Here is a 22,498-nt window from a genome sequence, read left to right on the forward strand (position 1 = left end):
AGGCCACAATTAAAACAAGAAAGTTATAAAGCAATGATGCTTTGAAAGCAGAGAGGATGGAGCCAAGAAGTATTATTCATTTTGAATTCAATAGCAGGGTAGGTTAGGGTTTAATAAAAATCAGAGAATTTCATTCTTAATTACTTTTGAGTTATTTTGTCACTGTAGAAGACTCAGAAGTCTATTAGGTTTGATTATATATAATTTTATATAATAATATAATATTTAATAATATATTATTTTATTATATTAAGATCATATGTTTAATATTCTGATTTTATTTATATACAAATTAATTTTATTTAAAAAAATAAATTACAAATAACTATATTATAATTTTAAATAATATATTTTTATATATTATTTTTAAAATAATTATAAATAAAATAAATATATTTATAACATCAAAAATTATAATTACTGATATAAATGATTTTGTAAATAAACTGACTCACAACTCATAAATGAGCCTATTTAATGAAGAGTTAATGGGTGGAGGAGTTGAAATTAGCTGGTCGAGTTAGAAAGATGGGCTAGGCTTCACCTGAAATTCTGATTGAAGGGCTCTTCCTTCAATTTTAATTTCAACATATTAGTTTATAGAGTGCGATTATGAAAAGTGAGTTTAATAATTATTAAATTAAATATTTATATTATATATATTTTTAATTAATTTTATATAAATTTTTATATAAATATTTTATTTAATGATCGTTAAATTTGTTTTTATATTAAATCAAACTTATATTAGATACATTCATGAACTATTGGTTTATTTTAATTATTTCATGATTGCAAGGCATTGAGATGAACTTCTAACGTGAACTACTAAACTGAAACCCAACACCCAAAATCTTTAAGCAAAATCTTGCAACTTACAAGCCCCTAAAAGCCATTGTACACACACAAAGTCTTTTAAGGCTAAAAGCTTATTGAGATCAAATAACTATAAACATCCTTAATATCTTTAAGGAAATACAATCATAATTAATTTAATTGAAAATCAGTTAAGAGTTGTTTATCACGTAGGTACGATAACACCCAAATGTTAATAGAAACACCACCTATCATATTTTAATAATTTTTATCCTTCAATTTAAAATGAGTGAATCAAATTTTCTTATAAATCAAAATTAAAAAGGGATAATTACTTATTAAAAAATAAAATGTCTCAATTTTAAATAATTAGATTATTAAAATTATATAAATATGATATATGATTTTCACCAAAATTTTAGAGGATCTCGTATAAGAATGATAATGGGGAAGGTATTTACGAAAATCACCCTACCCGAATCTGAACTGAATTAATATTCTTAAAATTCAAATCCATCCCAAATTCAAGTAAAATTTATTTTTAACTATCTGAACCCATCTAAAAGTATTTACGAAAATCACCCTATCCGAATCTGAATTGGATTAGTATTCTTAAAATTCAAACACATCATAAATTCAATTAAAATTTATTCTTAACTATCTGAATCTGTTTAAAACTCGATTATTATTACAAAAAAAACTCGATCCCATTTAATTTTATATATTTTAATTTATAATCTGCATAAAAATTATTTTGATTACTAATTTATATTTTAAAAATTTAATAATTTCATAAAATATTTAAATTCTAGTTTATATAAAATAAAATATATAAAATTTATAAATATTATTATAAAAAATATATATTTTATATTTAATTAAGTATTTATATAAACAGATTTCCCAACACAAAAGACCCAAACTCGACCCTAACCTGTAACCGGTATTATTTTTCAAACCCGAACTCATCCCAAATTTAAACTCATCTTACTAGGTTTTAATCAGATTGAGTAGCTGCAAAAATTTGATACATTCTCATCCCTAATCTCATAATTTTTAAGGGTTTTTCTTTATATATATATATATATATATAATATTTAAAAAGTTTATATTGCAATTTCATCTTTATCGTTAAACAATTAAATCAATTCTTGCATTTTTAAATCTATTAATGAGTTAATTTTTTAACATCCCTAATTTTTAAATTTATTATTTTATGGATAAATATTAATATTTTACTTTATTTAAATTTTAGGAAATTATTTGAAATTTTTCAGGTTTTAGAAATCGGGTTCGATTTTTCAAAAATACAAACTTTGATGATTTTTAAAAATTAATTTAAAGACCACGTGGCAAAACTAAAAATATATTTGGAGTCTACGAATTTTTCTGAGTTTTCTAGAATTTTTTCAAAATTTTTGGGCCTCGTTTTCAGTCCCAAAGCAGAGTAAAAATTCAAAATTTTGTATCTTGAATCGGACCGAAAAATCGAACCAGACCGGATCGGACCGGTCGAATCGGACCGGCTTCTTCCTTTTTCTTTCTCCCCGCGCGCGTCCCGACCTCTCCTTCTCTCTCTCTCCCATTTTCTCTCTCCTCCCTCCTCCCCTCGCTGGCCAGCCACCACCCAGCCCTCCCCACCTCGCCGGCGCGCCACCCCAGCCTCTTCCCATCGCCGGCCGCAGCCTGGAACGCCGGGAAATCGTGCGCGAAGCAGCGCGACGCGCAGTGCGCCGCTTCGTCTTCCCGGCTGAAATTCGGTCGATCCGGCCACCAATTGGGCAGGGTCTTGTGTCAAACACCATCCACACCTCAAGAGCTTTCCATAAACACCAAGAACACTAAAATCCATTGAGCAGTTTGTCCAATTTTTATCCGGGAAAATTTAGCCCATTTTGACTTTTGGGCTAGATTTCTCGCAAACCGTGAACCTCACAAGAAAACCGAGAGTACCAAAGCGCTCCACTCGTCGAGAGCTTCGCGGCGATATAAATTTCAAATTTTTCTGACACCGTTTTTCGGTGGGTCCCACGGAACTTCGTAGTGTTTTTCCGAGCATTAAATGAGCTTAGAAAATTTCGTAAAATTTATGTACTAACCCTAGTGTTGTGGGCTTCGTGTAGGTATCTTCAATTCATGGAAATTCGACAGTCGTCCAGGTCTGTGAATTTCCGGCCAGACAGACCAGCTACCGAAAAAGTCTCCGAATTGGATCGAGATTTTGGCTACCCCACCATTTTCAGATGTCTTGAGCACGTCCCCAAAGTCGAAATCTGCATAAGTAAGCCCGAACCTTGCTTTTTCATAATTTTCTAGCACTTAAATGGGATTAAAAATCCATAAAATATTCGTGGTAGCTCAAAAAATTATGATTCTATTTGCAATAGCTTAATAATATTGCTAAGGACCGCGGAGCAAAGTTTTAGAATTTTTAGAGCTTATTTGGGTAGTTTTTGCAAAAATAATCAATTATAAGGACTAAACTGTAAATTTACATATTGTGATTGATGACTGTTTGGATGGGCCCAGGAGGGGCTGTGTGATATGATTGAGTTGTGCGTGTATGGTTGGTGAATATAGAAGTGCATTTTGAGACCTTTTGCAGGTTGGGTAGGTCGTAGGTATAGGGGAGACTCTGCCGGATTTTTGGTACGACTTAGGACGTATTTGGTCTTTTCTTAGTTTGTATTGAGTCAAATTTATTAAATGATTGTAATAAAATTGTCAAGTGAGCCGGGACAGCCTTCTTCCTCTGCCCATCTGCCACAGTAACCGCTGTCAAGTCTGTGAGTAAAATATTAATTTTAATTGTAATTTCACTATTATTATATGTTCAAGCATGCCCATGCATCACTTATATGCATATATCTATGTAGTTAAACTCTAGGCACGTTTTATGTTGCATTCACAACTGTTAAAGTGCCATGTATGTTGTTGTAGTAATTTGAAGCAGTGTGCGTGCGTTGGCGTGTGTGTGATGTGGTGTTGGCTATGGATAGGACGGGTAGACACGGCTTGAGATCTTCGCTGGGACCCGGTCCTTCGAGGGTAGTTACGGCTTGAGTTCTTCGCTGGGACCCCGATTTGGTTTATTAAGCGAAAGTTCGGCTTGAGTTCTTCGCTGGCACAGGTTGGATTTAAGAGAGCTGTATAGGGGATCAGCTCCCATATATTATGATTGATATTACTGGGTGTGTGAGTACTCCAAATTACCTTTTTGCTGTTATGATGTAAAAATATTACTGATGTTGCATTTCACTCTACAGGGTGCATTAGTTTTAGATAGTTATAGAGATTATGGTTAAAATTGATATTTTACTCTCTGAGTCGAACGCTCACTCTTGTTCAATATTTTTCCAGGCCACAGGAGGATATTTTTGAGGTTAACCTACTTTTCTCTCTCGCAGGTCATTTATTAATATTTGTATAAACCTGTTAACTCTAGAATTTTCGCATGTGTTAGAAATAATTATTTGATTTGGGTCTGTAATATAAATTGTTATTTTGGACCTGTAAACTTATTATTTTATGCATGTTGATGGATTGAATGAGGGAGCTGAGCTCCCATTTATTTTATGACATTCGAGTATGTGGAGGGTGAGCTAAGCTCCCTAATTGATCATATATTGTGTTTACAGGTTGGGTGAGTCAAAAACTCTCCGTTGAAAGGTCCATTTTATGGTCGGACTTTGTCCGGTTGAATTCTTGAAATTGGGCCAAAATGGGCCTTAGAGTTGGGTTAAGGAATAGTTAGGCTTACTACGGGCCTCTGGACTTTAGGCTGGCTCAAATCCTAGTGCCGGTCCGGCCCATAGGTTGGGTCGTGACAAATTTCCTGTTCAAAAAGTTACATCTTTTTTCTATTAAATACACATCAAAAGATATTATTATCTATTGATATTAAAGTTTGACAAAATAATAAGTTTTTAAAAAGTATTTTTTAAAAAAAAAATTTGAAGAAAAATATTTCTAGAGAAAAATTATTTCTATGAAAGATGTTTTAAAAAAATTATTTTGAGTAATTTCTATGAAGAATAATTTTTTTGGAGAAATTTTTAGAAGAAAAGATGTTTAGTATTTAAAAAATTATTTATTGAGTATGCATATGTAAAAGAGGGACATTTTTTTTCATTAGTTTTTAATTTTATTTAAATACACAAATTTTTCTTTGAAATTTGTATAGAAAATGTAAATGCACGATGGCAGGATCAAAACGCAGCTCCCCTCCCATCCTGTTCTTCAACAAATTTAGGTTCTCTCTCTCTCATCCATTGGGTTAGATGACAAAGATGGGCAGACTAAAAGTTAAAAAAAAGATGGGGAGAGTTCTTGGTATGGCTGTCTATTCAATTAATTTAGTTTTAGATCGAATCGAATTAGAAAAATTAAAGAATTAAATTAAAATAAATTGATTTTTTTAATTTAATTTGATTTATCAATTTACACTTTGTTTTAGACATGCTTTGATAAGCCTTCATAATGTTTATATTCTTAATCTTTAAACATACTGTAAAATCCATAAGTTTCATATTTTATCAATAAAATCTATGAAAAATTAAAACATTAAAAATCCAAATTTCATCCATCACATTCCAGAAGTCCAAACTCAACAACATTAAAATTTAAAAAAAAATCAGTGAAAAAAACATTAATTCCATCAACTAAATTAGATCTTTCGACCGCATGTAATTCAAAATGAAACGACAATTCCTGTCAACTTGGGGAAAGTAATTAAACTTACAAATCACTACTTATTTAATGCATGATTCAAAGACAAGGCTTGTAATACATAGCTTGCTACCATTCCACTTGAAATATTTTCTAATCAATATATATATATATATATATATATATATATATATATATATATATATATATATATATATAATTTGTGGATTTAAAATACATCTATGCAGTTATTTTCTGAATATAATTTGATATATAAAACTAATACTTCCAAAAAAATTCTCCTTAAAAAAACATGAACAGAAACTTAATCTAGACCACCATGCTTCCACAGTGTTATAATAATAATATACAATCAAGTCCAATATGCAATAATATTATATAATCGAGGGAGTCAAGCTCAACCTTTGAATTCACACATAATCACAACAATAAATCCATAATATTTGGAGAGCATAACTTGACCCTCATATAGTTATCCATAAAATATTTTACAGTTTCGAAATAAAAAAAATACACATAGTTAATACAGAGTTCTAAGATGTGACAATATTAATAAATAAAAGACATACTGCGAAAAAAATAAATAGAAATAACTCCCCATAAAACTGTTGTTTAGTCACCTGAAAAAAAAAAAAAACATACAAACCATTACTTGCTTTAAAAAAGACATGGTTGCCAAAGCTTCTACTATAGTGAAGCACCTGGGTTATATTATCATAAAACAAATCGAATAAATATAAAATAATTTCCTTGAAATTATTTGTAAATTTTAAAATGAAATAAAATTAAAATAAAAAAACTAAATAAAAATTGGGATATTACATCTTTATTTCATAATGACACATCCATATGCATATATCTAAATATATCTATTTTACAATGATGAAATTCATCTTTTAAGCCTTAAATTTTTTTCTAAATTAAGTATTTTTTTTTTATTGTCCCTTGAACTTTTATTATTTCTTATATTAAGCTTCTGAACCTTTACTATTTTTACAATATATAAATTTTCTAACTAATTTAATAAAAAAGTATTAAATTGAACCTTAGGGAAATTAAACTTTTTTTTTATCTCTTCCGCCCTCTCTCTCTCTCTCTCTCTCTCTCTCTCTCTCTCCCAAATGTTTTCTCTCTTTCTCTTTGTGAATTTCACCTTCTTTCTCTCAACAAACTACAATCTCTCCCTACAAAACCACCAGTTGCTCTTAGGGTTTGTTTAGATGGGATGAAAGGAGATTTAGTAAAATAAAATAAAGTAAGGTAAAGGAAGATCTGGTATAGTAATGTAAGATAATAGTTTTATTTATATTTGGGAGGAATATAACATAAATGAAGATTATATAATCTTGTTTTATTTGGTTGGATAGTATCAGAAGGTAAGGTTAAATATAAAAATTACAAAACTATCATCTTTATGAAACTTGTAATTTTATAGTAAGAAGGGGTATTTTGGAGATTTTCTAAAATTGATATGAGTAATATAGGAAATCAAAAAATAAAAACTTTTTCAACCCTCCCTATTATAACAAGCACGCAAATCTAAGGCATATACACAAATCGGACAATCACACAGTATTGAAAAGAGAAGAAGAATAACACAGGATTTAACGTGGTTCAATCGTAAGGTCTACGTCTACGGGCAAGACAAGAGAAAAAGTTCCACTATGATGAAAAAGAGCAAGATACAATTAATAAAAATCTCAAACTCTAACTCCAGTGTGTTTTCCAAATATCTCACAACTCTACCGCAAATGGTAGAATATTATAATATTTATACTAGTCCATACCGCGGGGGCGTTGCCCCTGCACTCGGCCCAGGCCCGAAGCTTACCACTGATCTCACTTTTTATCCTAATCGGGTCACAGCGTAAAACTTTCGGGTCGGGTTAAAACCATCCCTATCCCTCAACTCTCCATCCCAAACAAGTGAAAAATTCCTTAAAACCATCCTTTACTTTTCTTTACCATCATAACCCCTCAATCAAGACAAAGGGTTAGTCCCAAATAGTACAAGTTTAGAAGAAAACCTCACCAGTTGCTCTTCTTATTTTAAAATGTCCACATGCAAATTCGAGTGCTCAACTCATGGATGTGCTTGGACTTGCCACGTCTGCCACTTGAGACTAGAGAGAAGAGAAATGTTAAATTACCATAAGTGTACATAGAATCATATGAATATTAAAACAGGGCACAAGGTTCATTATATTATTATATAAAAAATACAAGCATATAGCCTTAGGTAATGAAATATTACTACCATTACAAAGATCAATTTTAATTTGTTACTAAATAATCATTTAAAATTTAACCTATATTTCATAATAATCATTTCAATTTAATCTATATTTCATTATTATTATTAAATTTGAATATATATTATTCAACAATACAATTAATTGGTTTTTGCTCTAAAAAAATCATCATAGTGTTATGTTATAGAAAATATTTTTAAATACATTTTTTTTATTAAACTTAATGAAAATAATACTCAATTTAAGACAATTTCAATTTGTTAAACAGAATACATCTACTTGGTTTAAGAAGAAGCTTATTTATTATATATAGAATGCAAGATGTTTGAAGAATTAAAGAAAATTAAAACGAAATGGACTAATTAGTTAAACCAAAACTATTAGAATTATTTTAAATTAGGACCATACTCTTATATATTAATTCTCACCTGCTTTTCGTATGGGATCGTTTTTTAGCTGAGGACAACGTTCGATTTGAAGCTCTTGAAGTAATGCCATGTTTTGTAGGCATTCTAGTAATTCTCTGAGGTTTCTATAGCCTTCAACTTTCACGACTTTTAAACTGTTGGTAGATCCTCGAATAAGCCATTCTATAAACTCCACTAATTTTGGCAAGAATCCTAACTCTAGTTTTTGGAGTTTGAATTGAGTTGGGTATTGATTCTCTTCTCCTTCCTCCATGGTCAAATCAAGGTTCACATTCATCAATATAAAGAGTTTCTAACGCCGTTAGGAATTCAATACTTTGTGGCAAAGATTTCAGGCTTCTACAACAACGGACGATCAATCTTTGAAGCATTTTGAGGCCTTGCATGTCTTCAAACAAATATTCTAGATTATCACACCCGTCAATGAACAAAAATCGAAGAGACTTCAAGCAGCCTATTCCACCCATTGGTAAATACTTTTGATTCGTAGCTATCCAAAGAAATCTAAGGTTAATCATGTACTTTATATCTTTGGGCAACTCTTCAAGACTCCAACGTCTAGCTAGTAGTAGAACTTGCAAGCTTTGCAGCTTACATATGGAATTAGGGAGTCTTCTAATTAAATAATTACCAACTAAACTAAGATATTTCAAATGCTTCAAATCACCTATACTTGTTGACAGCACTTCAAACCCTGAAGAAGTTAAATCCAAGGCTCTAATGTACTTAAATCTTGAGACACACTTTTTAATGAACACTTCACTACTAATCCCCTCACTTCTTTCATTTATAGAGCAAATGGTTCGCACACAATCCCGGTTTTGTAAGGATTCAGGAAGATCATTTGGAAGTGATTCAGGATAAGGAAAAGATATATGTAGAACACTTTTGAGAATCTGTTGAGTGCTGGTCCTTACCATTGAGCATTCATTTTGTGTGAGTGATAATGCTAGATCATGTATTAGATCATGCATTTTACATTTAACATTACCACCATATTCAGAAAAATCTTGGAAGAAACATCTAGAACACAGCTCTTTAAAATAGCGTAAGCCAATATCTTCTAACTCTTGATTCTCATTGGAAGATTGAACAAGTCCATTTGCCATCCATAAATAAACCAATTCAATATCATCCATTTCATAATCCTTGGGAAAAATTGAACAATATGCAAAGCATCTTTTCAAGTAAGATGGCAAGCGTTCATAGCTCAATCTTAAAGCTGCCAAAATGTCATCTTCCTTTTGCTCTAACATCCATATCTCATTATCTCTTTCAAATTCCCAATCGTGTTCATTAGTTATGGAGTAAAGCAGAGATCCTAAAACTTTTTTTTTTTTTTTTGATAAGCAGAAGCAAATTTATTAGAATAAAGAAACTTTGAAGGGTACAAGATACATAAACCAAACATAACGCGAACAAACCGAAAGATGATGAGCCCTGACTAGCATGAAGCAAAAGCCCAAAACCATAGTAACCAAAAAGCTAGGAATTTAGATACTAATTGTCTATTGAAACCCTACTACACCAGGCGAAAAAATGAATTCAAATTGTCTATTGAAACCCTACTACACCAGTGATAACAAAGCTAAGCAGAGGCAGAGATAACAAAACACGCAAGCTTAGCAAGCAAAAGAGATAAAATGCAGCTCACTAACACCCAAGATCACTTGAAGCCTCCCACATTGCCCTATCTGACTTAATTTGGTCAGTGAGAAAATGCACCATAGTATCATTCGGTTCTGAAAAACTTAAACCAAGTTATTTTTCCAAGATAACAGTTTGCCTTGCTTCTTCTTCGGCATCAAAAGGGATAGCCGAGACATATCTAGCAGAAAAATTGTGAAGGCGAGAATTGACCCGATTGATATCACTGTCTGAAGGTTGAACAATTTCTTTCCTCATCGAGAAGAGCTATTACTCGACTACTTTTTCAATTTCTTTTGGTGTTTGCCTTCCCTAAGAAACTTTGGGGAAGAGTCAACTAAATCACCAAGCAATTTGCACTTAGGCCGCTGCTTGAGAAGCCTAGGCACTTTGAGACATTTAGAAGGTCCAGTTGAGTGCAGGGCTGGCCCATGAGCTTGCCATGGAACCATGGCCAGTGGATTTGAATCAACCAATTGTTCTGTGAGAGGCTCCTGTTCACGTGTCATTGCAATTGAATCCATATTTCAAACGCCTCTAAATTAATTATGGAAACAGTGGCCTTAATACCCAACCAACGAGTGTTAGGGAGAGATGCCAGAGGATCTTTGAAGCTCTCCATTCCATGATTAAACTTGCGGCCGATTTCTAGAAAAGAGCAATCTAGGGTAGCTATTGGGTCAGCAAAGGTGATTTAGGGATAATACATTCAAGTATACTATCCTTCAAAGGTGAGATGTAGCCTCCTAAATTGACAGGTGTACTCACATGCAGAGCTGATTTGTTTGCTACAGAAGAGCCATAGTGAGAATTATTTTCTTTTTCCAATGAAGCATTTGACTCGAAGCAAAACTCGTTTGAACTCACCCTGTTGCTAATGAGGTTGCTTTTGTTTTGTTACACAGTTGGGGAAGCCAAAAAGTGGTCATTCTTCAACTATAATGATATTAAATCTAACATTATCGATATCGACAGCCAAGGTTTTGTTAATGTGAATTAAAGAATCGGTAAGAATGAGTAATCTAGCTGAATCGATTTTTGTTTTGGTTTGAGTGCTGCTATCAATAGAGATGAGTTCACCAAATTGATTACCAACCCAACTGAAGAATTACGATGTCCAAACATTAAGGGGAATGCCATAAACCATTAGGCAAACAAGGCGCTAGGAGGGTGTAGCATTAACATGGCATGGTTATATCTCAGTAAACCATTTGTTTAACCATGTTCATTCTTCCAGAAAATGTTCCATAAGCTCCTTTGAGTTGAAAGTTAGCAAGACAGAACTTCCCCCATATAGAGGACTTTAATGGAGAACACTCTCTCTGCAAAAGAAGTATTCCTGGAGATTAGAAATTGTATTCATGTTGATGACTGTCCCAAAAGCTGATCGAGACAACCACTTCATGTTATTGTTGCTGGATGCGAAACTACCTGTTAGAAATAAATAAATAAATAAATAAATAAATAAATAAATAAATAAATAAATATATATATATATATATATATATATATATATATATATATATATATATATATATATATATATATTAAATTGTTATAGATTACATGATTAGAGATTTTGTATACCTGGAAATATGCTTGTATCCATGATTTTCTATGAACAATGAAGAACGGAAACGAAAAAGTTGGTTCACAACGCTCAATATCCACAGCCTTCAAATTCTATATGAATTCTATCTGATATTAAATGGGATTATTAGAATATATATATATAGGACTGAGAGTTGTGGTCTCTTCCTTAGTGGGCTTATGGACAGCCTGACCCATTACAGGCTTGCCAAAGCATATGACCCAATCCATTTAGATATTGCCAATTACTAAACTTATTATTTGATATCATTATTTAATCTGTCAATGAGCCTAACAATTGATTAATGCTAATCCACATCCAGATAAAAAATAAATAATTCAATAATCTCCCACTTGGATAGTAGTAGTCAATTTATTAAACTAAAAGTATAGATTAATAAAATACAAAATAATATCCAATAATAAGTAAACAATTTAACATATAAAATCCAGTTAATGTAATGGCAAACAAAGTAATATTGAATCTGATAGGGAAAAAATATTATATATATGTGCCAACAAAACCTCAAGAACAAAAACTGAATTTAAATGGAATATGTGATAAGATATGTCCAAAATAATGGTTTAAGCATTCCATATAAATGCTAACCCAAATGTAATATAAAATAGACTCCCACTAAAATAAAGCATCATCAAAAGTTTTTACTACACCCATGTGCGTAACATGCTTCTGAAAAACACTAATGGGCAAAGCTTTGGTTAATAGATCTGCAATCATTCGATCCGTAGTTATATGTTCAATCCGAGTCTGTGATTCACGAATCTTCTCTTGAACAAATAGGAATTTGACATCAAAATGTTTAGTTTGACTAGAATTCCTGTGATTTTGAGAGAAGCAAACAGCAGGAGCATTGTTGCAATAAAATGGTTAAGAGCCTTGAGATGCTCTCAACAACAAGCATACCAGAAATCAATTTCTTTAACCAAATAGCTTGACAAGTAGCCTCATAACAAGCAACATACTCTGCTTCTATAGTGGAGGAAGCGGTAAGTGTCTGTTTGGCATTTTTCCAAGAAACAGCTCCTCCAGACATCATGACTCCTCCAGACATCATGAAGATGTAACCAGAAGTAGATTTTCTATCATCTACACAGCCTGCAAAGTCAGAATCAAAGTACCCAATGACTTCCAGATTGCCAGATCTTTTGTAAGTCAACATATAATTCTTAGTACCCTGCAAATATCTCATAACTTTTTTTGCAGCTTTCCAGTGACTCCATCCAGGATTACTCAAGTATCTACCAAGGACACTAATAGCAAATGCTATATCAGGATGAGTGCATACTTGAACATACATCAAGCTCCCAACTACAGAACTATATGGAATCTTTTCCATTTCAGTCCTTTCTTTGTCATCTTGGGGACACTGAGCTTTAGAGAGTTTCTCACCTAAAAGAACAAGTGCAATAGAAGATGAGCAAGTGTGCATGTTAAATCTCTTAAGAACTCGATCAATATAAGTTCCTTGAGACAAACCCAATATGCCTCGAGACCTATCACGGTGAATCTGAATACCCAGAATATATGTGGCCTCACTAAGATCTTTCATGTCAAAGTGACTAGAAAGCATGTGTTTTGTCTCGTTCAAGAGATTGATGCTATTACTAGCAAGAAGAATGTCATCAACATACAACACTAGAATAATGAAATGGCTCCCACTCACCTTCTGAAAGATGCATTGATCTGAAGCATTCTCCTCAAAACCAAGAGAAGTTAAACTTGATCAAACTTCAGATACCATTGTCTAGAAGCCTGTTTCAACCCATAAATGGATCTTTTCAACTTACACACTAAGTATTCTTTACCGGCTTCTATGAAACTGTTAGTGTAACACCCTAGGCAAATCCCACATCGACAAAACACGGGAGAGATGCTGGGTTCATAAGTTGATAGTTCCTAACCCCTATTGACGCGTTTTAAAACCGTGAGGGCTTCGGCCCAGAGCGGACAATATCACTAGTGGGCCAGGCTATTACAGTTAGGTTGAACCATATACACATCTTCATACAAGTCTCTATTTAAGAAAGCTGTTTTAACATCTATCTGGTGGAGTTCTAAGTCATAATGAGCAACTAAAGCCATAACCACATGAAATGCATCTTTAGTGGACACTGGGGAAAAAGTTTCTGTATAATCTATACTTTCTCTCTAATTATAACCTTTTGCTACTACTCTAGCCTTGTACCTTTCTACTTCATCTTTGACTCCACGTTTGGTCTTAAAGACCCATTTACAACCTACAGATTTACAACCATATGGTAATTCAATAAGATCCTAGACTTGATTATGATACATAGAAGATAGTTCATCCTGCATGGCTCTCATCCACTCTAAAGAATTAGGGCCACATATAGCCTCTTGATAAGAAATAGGACCAGAAATATCAGCACCATCAAACTCGTGTTCATGTAAATAGACCATATAATCATTTGATATTGCAGGTCTACGAATCCTTTGAGATCTCCTCAAAGGTGCAACTTCATCAACTGTATCAGGCCCCTCAGCATCTACAATCAGTGGTTCTAAATTGACATCAACAGGATTCTGAACTTCATCATTGCCCTCAGGAGGATTAAAATCTACTGAGGAAGGTAGCAAAGGCACAGGAAAGACAACAGTCTCATCTCTAAGATTGACAACACGAGGTATTTGACTCCCACTATCCATCTCATCCTCAAAATAAATAGCACGATCTGATTAAGTCACTCTAGTGGAATGAGTTGGATAGTAAAATCTACTACCTTTAGAACTTGTACATTAGCCAATAAAGAAACCACTAACAGATTTAGCATCTAGCTTTCTGATCTGAGGGTTATATGGCCTCACCTGTGCCTTACAACCCCATACATGAAAATGTTTCAAACTGGGCTTCTTACTAAACATTAACTCATAGGGGGTCTTAGGCACTGATTTACTAGGAACTTGATTAAGAATGTACACAGCAGTTTTCAAAACATCACCCCATAAAAATTCTGGTAAAGAAGAATGACTAAACATATATCTCAATATGTCCATCAAAGTACGATTTTGCCTCTCTGCAACTCCATTTTGTTGTGGAGTCCCAAGCATGGTGTACTGTGCCTCAATCCCACATTATTGTAAATATAAAGCAAAAGGACCAGGATTTCTAGCAGTCTCAGTATACCTACCATAATACTCACCACCCCTAACTGACCTTACACATTTAATCTTCTTCCTAGTTTTCAGTTCAACAACAGCCTTAAATACTTTAAAGGCATCCAAGGAACTAGACTTTTCATAAAGAAGATCAATCCAACCATATCTAGAATAGTCATTAATAAAAGTGATTTAGTATTTAAAACCTCCCATAGCAATAGGAGAAATGGGTCCACAGATATCTATATGAATCAAATTCAACACATCTTCACTCTTAATTGCCCCTTTGTTTCTAGTTCTAGAAAGAAATTTTCTCTTAATGCAATCAACACATGTATTAAAGTTAGAGAAATCCAGACTATGCAAAACACTCTGTTTAACCATCCTTTCTAATCTTTCCCTAGAAATGTGACCCAAACGTTTGTGCCATAACATTGAAGAGTTCTCATTAACTCTTTGACATTTGTGCCTAATAACAACATTGGTAGGAACATCAACAGATTGAAAAGGAACTGAATTTAAATCCAACATGTATAAACCATTGCATAAAACAGTGGAACCAACAATATCAGATTTAAAATAGATAACAGTTTTTCCATTGCCCTGAAGAAACACATAACCACACTTATCTAAAATAGAACTGGAAATTAAATTTCTCCTTGATGAAGGAATATAAATAGTATCATTTAATTCCAACACATATCTAGAAGATAAATTCAAAGAAACAGTCTCTATGAGTTTTACTACTGCAACTCAATTTACTCCTAAAATAGTATTCTCCTTTTCACTTGGCTTCCTCATGTTTTTTAACCCCTTCCTTTTCATGCTTCTTCTTAAGCTTAAAACAGTCCTCTAACTTATGGCCAAGCTTCTTGCAATAGTTGCAATTGCCTTTGAAGGGCTTCTTCTTAACTATTAAATTATGATAATGCTTACCACCATTCTTGTTTTCAAATTTAGCTTTAGGTTTCTTATCCTTCTGAAATTTCTCATTAGTCTCGCTACTAGACTCTTTAAAAACATAATTAACAGAAGGAGTATTCCCTTTCCTCATAGATTCCTCTTATTGGCACACGATGGCTATCAACTGATCAACTATCCACTCCCCTTGTTGGGAGTTGTAAGAATTCTTGAGAATTTTAAATTGGGGTGGAAGAGATTCAAGAATGCTCCAGACCCGAAAACTTTCTCCCAAATCAAGATCAAAAGACTTGAGCTTGTTGAAATAACTTATAAGTGTCATGATGTGTTCTCGTACTCCATTAACACCATCATATTGGGTGTGCTCCAGCAAAGAAAGATGATGACTCCTTTGAGCCTTGTTAAACTTTTTAAACTTTTCAGCAACAGCCTGCAGAAATTTCTTAGCAGTCTCCTTATCAGGAATACCTTATCTTATGGACTTATCTATAATATAATTCATCACCATTAAGCAGACCCTATTAGAATTTTGCCACTTTTCATGATAAGTCTTCTCAGCAATAGTGGATTCATCAGTAAGTTCAGCAGGTGCATCAACCCTTAAGACTAAATCCAGTTTGGCTATTGCTAGGTACATGCTCAGAGACTCTTTCCAGTCATCAAAATTGGAGCCATTCAGAGTTTTCACAGCAGATAATTGCATAGAAACAGCAGCTAGAATCAAACAATAGAGGAAACTTGAATTATGTATATAACATAATCACAAAACTAAAGTTTCCTTTTAGATCCAGCTAAGAATGTAATTATGAACAAAATTGTTATTTATTATAATCCCGCCTAAGGGTCCCGGATTACAATAAAATCAAGAAAACTCATTGAACTCATCAAATATATATATATATATATATATATATATATATATATATATATAAACCAACATCTTTAACACTTTTATACCGATAGGGTATTAAAAAATATTAAAGATAATTAACAAATAATATTACAATCAATAATAATATATTATATTAATAATGTTATACCGATGGGTATATCCACTATTAATATAATCCAAATAGCTCTTGAAGTCCATGGGATAAATTTTTAAACAAACTAACAAAATAATTTTATGACTAGTCCCACGATAGGTGAGTTCATAATCATAAAAGTGTTTAACATAAACAGAATTTTCATGAACACTATATTATGAGCATAGTAATAATGTTACTACTCACGAATATGTTTTCAATATGCCTGAACGTAATTAGTTCAACAAAAATAACAACTATTAATAAGCACATAATATTACCATAATTAATAAATACATAACCAAACAAAATTATAAATATTTTATGCTCTTGCTTTTGTTAAATTAATTGCATGTGACAGTACGCAGGTTTCATATAGGCTACGAAATTCAATTATAATCACTATACGAGTATATTATGTATTATTTCGAAAGCCAACATATAGTCATATGTTTTTTTTTTTTTTAAATATATATATATATATATATATATATATATATATATATATATATCATGAAATTAAATTTAATATTTATTTACCGAGATTAATATACAAACATACGGCAACGAAATTAATAAAAAAAATCCCTAACCATGGCTCTGATACCAATTGTTAGAAATACATATATATATATATAAATTAAATCGTTATAGATTATATGATTAGAGAATCTGTGTACCTGGAAATACGCTTGTATCCATGATTTTCTATGAACAATGAAGAACGGAAGCGAAAGGGTAGGTTCACAACTCTCAATATCCACAGCCTTCAAATTCTATATGAATTATATCTGATATATATATATATATATATATATATATATATATATATATATATATATATATATATATATAAGAGTTGGGGCCTCTTCCTTAGTGGGCTTATGGACAGCCTGACCCATTACAGGCTTGCCCAAGCACATGACCCAATCCATTTAGATATTGCCAATTACTAAACTTATTATTTGATATCATTATTTAATCTGTCAATGAGCCTAACAATTGATTAATGCTAATCCACATCCAGATAAAAAATAAATAATTCAACACTACCCCCTAAAATGAAATCCTTTTGTTCCATGGAGTGAGACCTCCCTGGGCAGATATCAAAATCCTTGATAACTCTATTCTTGTTCTGCTCAGTATGATCACTAATACACATTTGAATATTTTGTGAGAAACCCTTCTCTCCGGCAGAGGAAATTGGTGATCTAAAGTGGATGCTATAGGAAGATGCTCTTTTGTGCCTGCAGTCCCTGGTTCACTCATGTTCCCTATTTTTCCTATGCCCAAACTAGTAGCTTATTTTTTGAAGGTATCTTCTATTATAATGAGATTTGATACACTTGAATTGTATAGATGTTTTTAAGCACATTTACATTCTATTTCATAGCATTTAGGCAAGTATTTTCATGCATAATAGTTGATTTCATTAGTTTTTATAATTTCTATTGTAAAGCCCTTAATTCCATATTTTCTGCATCATTTCAGGTGTTTGGGTGAAGCTACAGAAGTATAGGAGTGCAAGAAAAGCTTGGAGGAGTCAAGAGATAGAGAATTGCTGCTGATACAAAGTACACGGGTCGTGTAAACCAAGCCCCAAACCCATGTAAATCTCTGCCAGAAGAAAGCCAAGAGAATTGATGAGAAACACAAGTACACGGGTGGTGTAATCAGACCCGTGTAATCTGCAGGGACCCGTGTAAGTTTCTGCCGAGCACAAGTTTGAAGAAACTTATGGGAACAACAGTACACGGCCCGTGTAATTAGGCCCGTGTAGTTGGCACAGACCCGTGTAACTTTCTGTGCCAAAACAAGACCACGCGATTCTCCTCCAGCAAGTTACACGGCCCTACTTTGCGGGACCCGTGTAGTGACACACGGGCCGTGTACTATGTTGCAGCTAGTTTTATAACTCAAATTTCCCTCCTGTTTTGGGATAAAAACGAGACTCCTAAGACCCTTTAGACTCAGAGCAACCAATATAAATAGAAAAGAAAACGTCAAAAGAGGGGTTGGAAAAAAAAGACGACTGTCGCTGGGAGACTACTGAAGGCTGCTGCTGTTGGGTTCCGCATCAGTACCAAAAGAAGTTCTCCAGCTGAAGTTCCACAAGATCAATGCTGCAAACTATCTTCCGGTTCTTCGTTTCATCCCCCTAGACAGATTCCTATTGCTTTATTTCTTTACATGGTTTTCTTTTTACTATATTTACTTTTTATCATGATGTTTGCTGGACTCACTATGAGTGAGTAGTTTCCTTATTCTGGATTTAGGAGAGTAATGCTTGTAATTATTATTATGGATGAACATTAAGTTTTATTTACTGGATTTGAGATTCGTTTCTTGATTTAATTTCTTGTGATCCTAATGCATGCTATGTGATGGTACCCACTTAGACATGATTGTAGATGTTGATTGAAGGACTGAAAGGTGAAGATTAACATTAGAAAATCAAGATCTTGAACCTAGGAATTCTGACCTAGACATAAGCTGATACCTTTATGGAACCTAAAAATTGGTCAAAGGTCTTAAAGGATTTTAATTAATTTGATCACCATGAAAGTAGGGTTTGAATTAATTAAAATACACCCTAGATGCATTGAGAGAGGATTTAGGATAACTTAGGGCTAATTTCCATCAAAGAAAACGAACCTCAATTCAGTAAATAAACGAGATAACATCCCTAATAAGATTCAAGTGTGAAATCTTAACTCTAGGATTATTCCAAAAATAGATTACTTCATTTTAAGTTTACTATTCTAGTGTTTAAAGTTAACGAACTTCATTCCCTAAATATTCGATAGCCTAGACAGTTAAAATTACTATGTAGATTGGTACTTGCTAAACAAAGGTGCTAGTGAGAACGATAGTCTACTTTTCACTTTATTACTTGTTAGCGATCCGTGCACTTGCGGGGTTGTAAAACTTGGCAAACAAGTTTTTAGCGCCGTTGCTGGGGACTCTTTGGCATTAGTAATATCAAGCGATAGGCAATTTAGCTGATTTAGGCAATTATATTTATTATATAATTTTATTTTACTGGTTATATTTCTCTTCTTTTCTCTCAGGTGCTTAATCTGGTATATGACCAGAACAAGGCCAGAAGAAGAAATATTGGACTGTGATCAGGATATAGACAGAACTCTGAAAGCCATCAGGAGTGAAAGGAAACATCAAGAGCACGGTCAAGGAGATCCTGAAATTCCAACCATGGGCGATAATAATGACAGACCGAGACTCTTGAGAGATTACAGAGCTCCATCTGTCCAAGGATTTTAGCCTAGTGTCACTAGACCCACAGTGGAAGCCAACAACTTTGAATTAAAACCAACAAGGCTCCAAATGATTCAATAAACCTAGTTTGCAGGTTCACCTACAGAAGACCCACACTATCACCTCCAATGCTTTCTTGCCCTACGTGATACATTCAAGATGAATGGAGTGTCTGATCAAGTAATAAGACTCAGAGCATTCCCATTCTCCCTTCGGGATAGAGCAAGGAAGTGGTTACTTTCTCAACCAGCTGGAACATTCACTACTTGGGAGAATCTCTCTCAAGCTTTTCTAGCAAGGTATTTTCCACCTGCAAAGACTGCAAAAGTAAGGCTTGAGCTCAACACCTTCAGACAAAAGGAGGGAGAATCACTCTATGACGCATGGGAAAGATATAAAGACCTACAAAAAGAATGTCCACACCATGGTATAGAAGATTGGCTATTAGTGCAAAACTTCTATAATGGGTTACTACCCTCTACAAGGAGCACAGTTGATTCAGCTGCAAAAGGTGATCTAATGGAGAAAATAGTGCCACAAGCACTTGAACTTCTAAAAAGGGTGGCATACCATAACTATGAGTGGTCAAATGAAAGAGGAAATGCAAGGAAAACTGCAGGGGTACTAGAAGTAGACACCCTAAGCATGATAAATGCTCAATTTGATCAGCTCACAAGGAAACTCAAAAAGATGCAAGCTAACACAGTAGGTACAAATAGTCAACCTGAAGACAGCTATAAAGGAGGATACGTGAGTTCAGAATATAAGAATTTCAATGAACCCTCCTCAGAACAGATGAACTATATGAATAACGGAGGAAACTTCAACCAGAGGCAGTCAAACAATCCATATTCAAATACTTACAACCCTAGATGGAGGAACCATCCAAATTTCTCTTGGTCCAATCAGCAGAACTAGCCAATAAACAAGCAACAAGGTTACAAACCACCAGCACCCCCTGGATTTCAGAACAGAGGATAAAACTTTGCACAGTCATCACTACCTCCCCAACCTCAATAACCTGAACCAAAAATGGCTATGGAAACCATGATGGAAGGGTTCCTAGCAGCTCATCAACAACAAACTGAATTGATTAAACACCTGACTTCCAGAGTGGACCAATTTGCTACTCACAACAAGATGCTAGAGAATCAGATTGCTCAGCAAGCAAGCTCTTCAAGTAAGGCTGCTGGCAAACTACCTAGCCAACCAGAAATGAATAAGGGAGCACTGTAAGGCAGTTACACTGAGGAGTGGGAGAACTCTAGTACAACCAGAGATAAAACCAACAGAGGAAACTATAGAAAAATCTAAAGACCAAGCAGAGAAAAAGGAGGAAGAAGCTAAGAAAAATCAGGAAGAGGAAGCAAGGAAGATAAAGAAATTACCAGAACCATACCAGCCTCCCCTACCTTTTCCTCAGAGATTTTAAAAAGCCAAATTGGACAAGCAGTTTAGAAAGTTTTTGGAAGTCTTACAAAAGCTTTACATCAACATCCCCTTCACTGAAGCACTTTCTCAGATGCCATCCTATGCCAAATTTCTTAAGGAAATTCTGTCAAAGAAGAGAAAGCTAAAAGACTATGGAACAGTAGCTCTAACAGAGGAATGCAGTGCCATACTGCAAAACAAACTGCCTCCAAAGTTGAAAGATCCAGGAAGCTTCTCCATACCTTGCCTCATTGGTAACAAGAAAATAGATCTGTGATCTTGGAGCAAGCGTCAGTCTAATGCCTCTATCAATATGCAAAAAGGTGGAGATTGGGGAACTGAAACCAACAACAATCTCATTGCAATTGGCTGATCGATCTGTTAAATATTCTGTAGGAATACTAGAGAACATTCCGATCAAAGTGGGCAAATTCTTCATTCCAGTGGATTTTGTTGTCCTCGAGATGGAAGAAGATGTTAAAATTCCTATCATCTTGGGAAGACCATTCTTGGTAACTACCAGAGCCATCATAGATGTCAAAAATGGGTGACTAACTCTCAAAGTAGGAGAAGAAGAAGTGGAGTTCAACTTGTTTGACATAATAAAACGCAAATTTGAACCTAATGAATGCTTTAAAGTTGACACAATTGACGAACATGTTGAAAAGGAATTTCATGAGACACATCCTAAAGATCCTCTTGAAGCATGTATTATGCACAGCCACACAGTAGATGATGAAAATATAGAAATAGCAGCCTGTGCACAACAGTTAGCGGCTCATCCACCCCTACCATTAGCTAACGCTTCCGTGATGGAGGATTTGAAGGAGGAACAAACCGAAGGTAAGCTCCAGGAAAACGCTAAACAGGTAGAGCTTAAACCTCTCCCCTCCTCGCTAAGGTATGCATTTCTGGACTCAAATTCTAAATATCCTGTTATAATCAATGCTAGCCTGTCTAAATTAGAAGAGGAAAAATTGCTAAGAGAACATAGGATCCATAGCAAAGCCATAGGGTATAAGATAGAAGACCTGAAGGGAATCAACCCTTCGATTTGCATGCATAGGATACCCATGGAAGAAAATAGTAAACCCACAATCGAACACCAAAGAAGACTTAACCCAAACATGAAAGAAGTAGTCAAGAAAGAAATTTTAAAACTATTAGATGCAGGTATCATATACCCAATCTTTGATAGTAAATGGGTTAGTCCAGTACATGTAGTTTCTAAGAAAGGTGGGACAACTGTTATCCAAAATGCAAGCAATGAACTAATCCCTACTA

The 22,498-nt window shown here is 33.8% G+C and overlaps 2 protein-coding genes and 1 non-coding gene across 3 annotated transcripts; all 3 read right to left on the minus strand.

Moving 5' to 3' along the window:
* Window positions 1-8,445: 8,445 nt before the first annotated feature.
* On the minus strand, window positions 8,446-10,356 carry LOC131178295 (putative disease resistance protein RGA4). The gene is made up of 2 exons (XM_058143236.1): window positions 10,140-10,356; window positions 8,446-9,506 (listed from the first exon to the last, which is right to left on the minus strand). The coding sequence occupies exons 1-2, from the start codon at window positions 10,354-10,356 to the stop codon at window positions 8,446-8,448; spliced, it is 1,278 nt and encodes a 425-aa protein (XP_057999219.1).
* A 5,268-nt stretch (window positions 10,357-15,624) lies between these two features.
* LOC131178296 (uncharacterized) lies at window positions 15,625-17,209 on the minus strand. Its single transcript, XM_058143237.1, has 3 exons — window positions 17,188-17,209; window positions 16,000-16,196; window positions 15,625-15,912 (listed from the first exon to the last, which is right to left on the minus strand). The coding sequence occupies exons 1-3, from the start codon at window positions 17,207-17,209 to the stop codon at window positions 15,625-15,627; spliced, it is 507 nt and encodes a 168-aa protein (XP_057999220.1).
* A 2,898-nt stretch (window positions 17,210-20,107) lies between these two features.
* Window positions 20,108-20,214, minus strand: LOC131178992 (small nucleolar RNA R71). The gene has a single exon (XR_009147999.1). It is a non-coding gene; the product is annotated as a small nucleolar RNA R71 (small nucleolar RNA).
* Window positions 20,215-22,498: the final 2,284 nt, after the last annotated feature.

Source organism: Hevea brasiliensis, chromosome 3 (genome assembly GCF_030052815.1).
Source record: "Hevea brasiliensis isolate MT/VB/25A 57/8 chromosome 3, ASM3005281v1, whole genome shotgun sequence".
NCBI classification, from domain to species: domain Eukaryota; kingdom Viridiplantae; phylum Streptophyta; class Magnoliopsida; order Malpighiales; family Euphorbiaceae; genus Hevea; species Hevea brasiliensis.